Here is a 7,677-nt window from a genome sequence, read left to right on the forward strand (position 1 = left end):
GAGCGCCAGCAGCATGCGTGGAGCTTGTGGCGGACATGGCCCTGATGGCAGGCTAGGCCTAGGAGACCCTACACACGCACTATTTAATCGTGTACTGGGCCTCTAGTATATATATAATTACAATTTCAAAAATGCTCAACTTACTCACTGACTCGCAATACACGAGGCGTTTCAGAATCTTCAATCTGCAATATTCTAATAGTGAATATGCTGTGACTAAAAGAAATATACAAAGATCAAGGGTTATATTCCATTTTAATTTCTGCATTCTGAATAGGAGAAACAAGCATCTAAATCAACATCTACTTATACCCTAATACTAGCCATACCTCTAGCATTGCATTTCCCAACTAGCTTGCCGGTATTTTAATTCAGTGTTCCACTGCCACTTACATACCCGTGTGTCTAAAACCAAATATCTTACCTTCCATTTAGCTCCAAGTCCCTTGAACCTGCTCCTCTTAACATTCCAACTTCTACTAATGTAAATCATTTATAATAAAGTCTCAATTTGCTTACAAAGATCATATTATTAGTTAAAGCAGTATTATGTACAGCTAATCTTCTTTAAGTATATACCTAAAGCAAAGCATATATTTGGCCAAAATAAGGGCTTATCTAAGGGGTCAAGGCTCTTTTACACTTAAGGAAAGACACGTTTTAAATGTCATTACATTAAAGTATTTCCTTTTGTCTCTCACCCTCCAATTCCTCCCATCAAAATATCATATTTTTAATGCCTTGAGATTCTCTCTTAACAGTATGTTTGTGTTCATGAGTTAACTGGAAAAGATACAAAGTCCTCCATTATAGGCAGCTCTTCACATATTAAGTTTAATCATATAAAGAAAGAGTAAAAATACAGTAAATGCTTTGTCAAAATAAGAAATAGTCCTGATAATCTTATGTGTTTAGCACTCTTTACAGTTTTTATGCCTATGAACTCATTTAACATATCAGAAAACCTACTGCCCACTTTAAACTTAAGTTAGTTGCATTTACATTAGCATAACCTGGGTGCCTCAGGCTTACACCATAGGATTTACTCCTTACCTCCTACTAGAAGCATTGTTCATTTTTGTGAAGGCAACACTCTGGTGCTTTATTCCTAGTTTTAAAAGTCTATATGCTTCTTTGGAATCAGAGACTTGAATCCATTGTAGATCTTTAAAAAATAAATGGGACACATATCTATATCTATATATTTAAAAGCCTAATATGCAAATTGTCCCCCTGGGAGTTCGACTGGGAGACCGATTGCTCGCTATGACATTCCACACCAGGGGGCGATGTGGAATGAAGAAAGGCCCCAGCCGGCAGCCAGCAGCCAGCAGCCAGCAGCCAGCAGCCGGAAGGCCCCGATCGGCCCTGATCACCGGCCAGGCCTAGGGACCCTACCCATGCATGAATTTTGTGCACTGGGCCTCTAGTCAATTAATAAAAACCCAGTATTTGTTGTACAATGTAATCTCATTGAGGATTTGTAATCTCTTTTCCCAAAGACATATAATGAAATCTTTCTTTTAATAACATGCCCTAGGTGGAGTCAACTCAACTATTCCATATTCCATTAGAAAAGAGGTATATAAAGAAAGGGCATTTAAATAACTTTCCAGTATTTAAGTTATACAGACACGCAAAGTAAATGTTATTTTACAAAGTCATACAAAGGGAAAATTAAAATCGAGTAAGAGCCAGGCCAGCCTGGCTCAGTGGTTGAGTGTTGACCTAGAAATCAGGAGGTCACAGTCTGATTCCCAGTCAGGGCACATGCCCCAGTTACTAGCTCAATCCCCAGTGCAGGGCATGCAGGAGGCAGTCGATCAATGATTCTCTCTCATCATGTATTTCTATCTCTCTCTCCCTTCTCCCTTCCTCTCTGAAATCAATAAAAATATATATAAAAAATAAAAAGTAAAAAATAAATAAATAAAACGGGTAAGATTCCTTAGAATTAGACATCCAGGGAAAAGAAAAATGAAAAACAAAACACAGTACATATTAAACCTACAAGACTACCTAGCTGTGTTAGAATTCATTAATGAATCATAAAATCAAATTTATTTATATTCATAAATAGCATTTTATAAAAATGGAAGTAGGATATAGAAAACATCAAAGTGCATTCCTTGTAGTAAGGGTAAGTATAATAAAACTTCTGAGTTGTAAATATATTGTATACATATATTATTAATATGTATGCATCTCGTACTGTGAGTAGTGGTTTAAAAGGTTGGAAAGATATCACTGTAGAAGAACAAAAACATTTCCGAATCCCCAAAGTTTGGACACTATTACAAAGCAACAGAATAATGAGAATATCAATAGCTTTTCCCATTTTTCAAAATTCAATCAATGATACTCAAATAAACACAATACTTACTAAAATAAACCCCTTTGTATTCAGGTTTAATTAGCATACCAAAACATATTTGCAGAGCATAAACTTCCCTTATCTTGATGTTAATAATTGGTAATAAATTTTTCAATTTCCAGTTCGCTTTCATATAGCTAATAACAAACCCTCAAAAGCTACTTCAGAACAATAAAATAGTAAGTACCCATTAGTATACCTTTTATAAAAGAATAGCCCTTTACATCTTGGGAAAGGCGTAGCATCTTTCTCTTCTGAAACTTGGATGACACAGGAACAAACAAGTCATAAATATACTCATTATAAATCTCAAAGAAAGAAACCCACAGAGAAAATTTTATGTTATTATCCATATTGAAGCTAGCTTGTTCACAATCTTTCATAGATTCTTCAAACTCAGGAATATTCAAAGAGTTTGTTAAACTTCCTACAAAAAATAAAAAAGAATAATCACAAAATTAAGCAATTGACTGAAAAATGAGACAACAGAATAGATCAAGAATCCTACACTTCAAAAACTAAGTACCTTAAATCTTTTGACTAGCAATGTTAAATAAGGTTTGGATCAAAGCAGATGTAACTAATATTTGTACTAACCAAAGTTTGGCTTCCCCTTTTCTTTTTGAAAATATACCAATGTCTAAACTGAAAGTAAATGTAAAGGACATTTAAATTCAACATGAAAGTCACAACCAGTGAAATGGGTATCTGTGATATTAAATCCAAATAAACTTTATAGTAAATGACATTTCATATAGCTCTGTACCATTTTCCAAGTATTATTATGTCACTGAAGAATTAAATAACAAGCTTTTCAAAAATTAAAAGCTTTGCAATATAATCATTTTAAAGGTGACAAAAGAAACCTTACCATAAAGAGTATCATAACTGTCATTTTGCATAACAACCTAAAAAAGAAAGATATTTTTAGAAGTTAAAAAACATTTTTAGCTAAGATTAAATAACCAATATATTAATTACCTATCCAAATAAGCCAACAACCAAACACCTTTCATCTACTCAATGACCTCTGTCTATTAATATTTTTTTATTGATTTGAGAGAAAGAGAAATTTATGCATTCATTGGTTGCTTCTTGAATGTACCTTAACCAGAGATCACACCTGAAACCTTGGCATATCAGGACAACACTCCAACCGCCTATTAACTTTATTCCTAGATTTTTCGGTTTTTTAAAATATATTTTTATTGACTTCAGAGAAGAAGGGAGAGGGAGAGAGACAGAAACATCAATGATGAGAGAGAATCACTGATCAGCTGCCTCCTGCACTCCCCACACTGAGGATTGAGCCCACAACCCATGTGCCCTGACCAGGAATTGAACCGTGACCTTCTGGTTCAAAGGTCAACATTCAACCACTGAGCCATGATTGCCAGGTACTTTTTTCCTAGTTAAATAATACATTCTCACAAAAGAAATCTGGGAAACTATATACGAGCATTAAAAAAGACATCATCATATATAATCCCTGCCATTCAGAGGCAATTATTCTTAATATTTCAATATATTCCCATCTATTCTTTTCTCCACACTTATTACATTGTAAGTTTTTTTTTTTATCTCTATAATTAAATTTATTTGTAAACATTTGGTGGCCGCATAACTGAATGTTTTATGACTTAATTATTCTATTATTGAACATTTAGACTACTTACAAAGCTTTGTCATAAAAGTAACAAGACATCTTAATTTTCTTCCTTCTTTATGCTAATCATTTCCTTAGGTATATACCTAAGTCTTAATTGGTAGAAGTAATAAAAAAAAATATAAGTTCTCACTCTTAACAGTATTGCCAAATTGCTTTCTAGAAACACACTTTATAATCAGTATATGAAAATAACTCATTGTTTAACATTTTTAATTTTATAGGCAAAAACCTATTTTGTTTTAAATAGAAATAACTTAAGAAAATTTTTTTCGGCGAAAAGAAGATGGCGGCGATATAGGCAGACGCATCTCTATTATCTATGAAATTTTCTAAACATCTCCATGATTTCTGTTAATATTCTATTTTACTTTCACAGACCACCATCATGAACTCTGAACTCCACTAATCAACAACTTTTTACTACCTTGACACCCTGATTTCTAAATATCTTAAAAAAGAAAATCCCCACCATATTTTGATAATATTTATAAAAGCTGTCAGTAATTTTTAATAATTGTAATAAGATAAATTTCTGAAAACATAAAATTCAGAAGGCAGAGGTGAAATAGACAAAAAATAAAAGAGATCAAAACATAACCTAATTGGTAAGAGACACATGAATTAAGATAGTAAGAGACTTAAAATGTATTAAATGAGCAAGTTATAGAAAGTATGTATAGTAAAATCTCATTTTTGTTTACACAAGACTATATCCTACCTGTAAAGATATATGCAACCATATATATGATTTTGTGTATATATACATATATATATACATATATACACACACACACACACATATGTGCATATACTATACGTGTGTGTGTGTGTATATACACACATACATACATACATATATGGGCAAAGTAAGTTTAACATTGTAATACAAATAAATAATAAAATAATATAATACAAGAATAAACTCTGTTTCGCATACTCCCAACAGTAAACCTACTTTTGCCCATCCCTGTATAGAAAGCTGTTTATAGATTTTTGTAATAGAGAGAAAAAGATCATAAAGGATACTTTCCAATCCGTTAATGGTAGTTTTTTTCTTCAAAAATGAAATTATAAGAAATTTACACTTTTTTTCATATTCCTTTTAGATTGTGTGTGTGTGTATATATATTAAAAATATATTATTAAAATAAAACATTTTTACAAATAAAACATTTTTTAAATCATTGCATAGTAAGTACAGTGTGTTTCTACAACAACCAAGAAAGATTTCAGAACCATTTACATTTGTTTTGTTTAAACATTTCTGCTGTATGTACAAAATAGAAAAAGAAGAGATGTCTTCAAACAAGCTTTTAGTACTTTTCTCAAAAAGACAAGACAACTACCACCACCATAAATATTCCAACATAGGCTGAAACAAACTAAAGAGCTTGTTTTGATATATTTACATACTAAAATACTTCCATACCTCTTTCACTTGCCGAAGCAATGCACTTTTACTAGCAATTTCTTTTTTCTCTTGGTCTGGTGATAACCGTAAATATTCTCTGGATCTATGTGGTTTAAGGTTCATTTTTGTATATAATCTTCCCTGCAGACTATCAAATAATACACTCAAAGCTCGAGGCAGAATGCCAGTATTTTCTTCTGTGCCTGTGAAAAGAATTTTTGTTTTATACTCCCTTAGAGTTAAGAAAGCAAGGACATCCCTGGACTACCAATGCTCCTTTTATACCACTATAGACAAAAGTAAACAGCTAAGACAAATGTGAGAGAAAGTGAAGAATTACTCAGTTTATCACTTTGGTTCACTGTGGCTCACATTTTATCAATTACTATTTTGATGCAAAACCTGAAATTTCACATTCAGATTATGCCATAGATTTGCAATCACCCATAATCACAAAGTATAATAGTAAAATGAAACAAAGTTGTTCCCTGGTTATCCATGCTCAATTCACTATGTCACATCAATCGTTTTTTCTGAATTTTTATCATCTAATTCTCTATCATATGGGTAAAGTAGTTTCATAAATGACTTAACTCAATGTGAATTAAAAGCCATCAGCAGTACACATTCAATTATTCATTACTATTAAAAATGGAGCAAATGTACTAGGTGATGGAAACATAATTACATGCAAGTATTATATGAGTGGATATTAGTACTTCATTTTTTCTAACAACAAAAAAGCAACAAAGCAATTTACCTTGAAATGTATATGTTTTTCCTGAATTAGTTAGCCCATAAGTAAAAATCAGCCGACTTTGTCCTTTCAAAAAGTCTTTTACTGGCTCCATAATGCAACCCTGGAAGAATTCCTTCTGTGTAGTTTCTGGACCAAAAACCTAAATAAGCATTTTAAAAACAAATCTTTTTAGAAAATTCAAGTTAATATTCACAGTGAGTTCTACCCTACCTCTGCGTATATGAAAATCCTGAAGAGGAGAAATAGAACCCCCCAAAAAAGAGAGAGATAAATGTTTAAATTTATTTCTTTTTGTAAATGAATCTCTCATGTTTAAAAATGTTACATCATTTTATGATTCATCCTTAAAATAGGTGCCATATCCCTAACTCTCACAAGTAAACTTGATAGTTTACCTACTCTGATGAAGTTTTTAAGATAGAATTCTGACCCAACCAAACAAGTTTTCATCTGAACTGGGGGGGAGGAGGGGATTTTTTTAAGAAAAATTTATTATAAGAACTAAACTGTGATTTATTCACATATAAATTTATAGACCTGGAATTTGAATCCTACCCTTGAGAAAAAAATACTAGTGCCTAAGATCTAAGTTCCATAAGCAGAAGATAAATATAGCTAATTATATACAAATATGTAGCAATTTAACCTAAGACAAGTATCTTTGTCTTCAGCCCTAGCCGGTTTTGCTCAGTGGATAGAGCATTGGCCTGCAGACTTGAAGGGTCCCGGGTTTGATTCCCAGGCAGCCAATTCATGATTCTCTCTCATCATTGATGTTTCTATCTCTCTCCCCCTCTCTGAAATCAATAAAAATATTTTTAAAAAGAAAAAGAAAAATCTTCAGATTCATATGAGTATTTACCTTAGAAAAACTGAATTTCTGTGCCACCTGCCCAGAGCTTTTCTCACTTAACCGAGCAAGGATACTTTGAGGATCTTTCAGCAGAACAGTGTGTGAGTCCAGCATATACACACAGCCCTAGAACAAACAAATAAAAATAATCCCACAATAATAACATTAATAATAACAATTACCGTATTTGCCGGCGTATAAGACGACTGGGCGTATAAGACGACCCCCTAACATTTCCACTCAAAATACAGAGTTTGTTATATACTCGCCGTATAAGACTACCCCCTCTTCCGCACACCTTCCACACACCAAATAAAAGGTAAAACAATATCAGATTTGATTTTAACATTTTAATTTATATTCAAATGCTTATGACATGCAGGAAAACTGTCACAAGGCTGTATGTAATCAAACATATACATAAAACAGTGCAAGTTTATTACCGGTAAACATACCGGTAATTCACTAAAGAAAACACACTCTATAGACTGGTACCGTAGATGCTTCTCAGGAACACAGGCAAGCAGCCCACAACCTAGAGGGACTGTCAATGATAGAAGTAAGATAACAAATAGAGGTAGAGAGCAAGTGCCGGGCAAGTCCCTAGCAA

General features: G+C 32.8%; 1 protein-coding gene across 4 annotated transcripts in view; it reads right to left on the minus strand.

The window, feature by feature from the left end:
• Positions 1 to 7,677, minus strand: part of KIF20B (kinesin family member 20B) — a 60,688-nt gene that overhangs the window by 47,301 nt on the left and 5,710 nt on the right. For all 4 annotated transcript variants that reach the window (XM_015558095.1, XM_015558093.1, XM_015558091.1 and 1 more), the window contains exons 4-10: positions 7,077 to 7,193; positions 6,215 to 6,353; positions 5,473 to 5,657; positions 3,246 to 3,282; positions 2,574 to 2,801; positions 1,054 to 1,165; positions 145 to 216 (exon numbers count right to left, since the gene is read on the minus strand). In XM_015558095.1, coding sequence (XP_015413581.1) covers positions 145 to 216; positions 1,054 to 1,165; positions 2,574 to 2,801; positions 3,246 to 3,282; positions 5,473 to 5,657; positions 6,215 to 6,353; positions 7,077 to 7,193 — 890 coding nt within the window. The remainder of the gene's footprint in view (positions 1 to 144; positions 217 to 1,053; positions 1,166 to 2,573; positions 2,802 to 3,245; positions 3,283 to 5,472; positions 5,658 to 6,214; positions 6,354 to 7,076; positions 7,194 to 7,677) is intronic.

This window comes from Myotis davidii, unplaced genomic scaffold (assembly GCF_000327345.1).
Source record: "Myotis davidii unplaced genomic scaffold, ASM32734v1 scaffold271, whole genome shotgun sequence".
NCBI lineage: Eukaryota > Metazoa > Chordata > Mammalia > Chiroptera > Vespertilionidae > Myotis > Myotis davidii.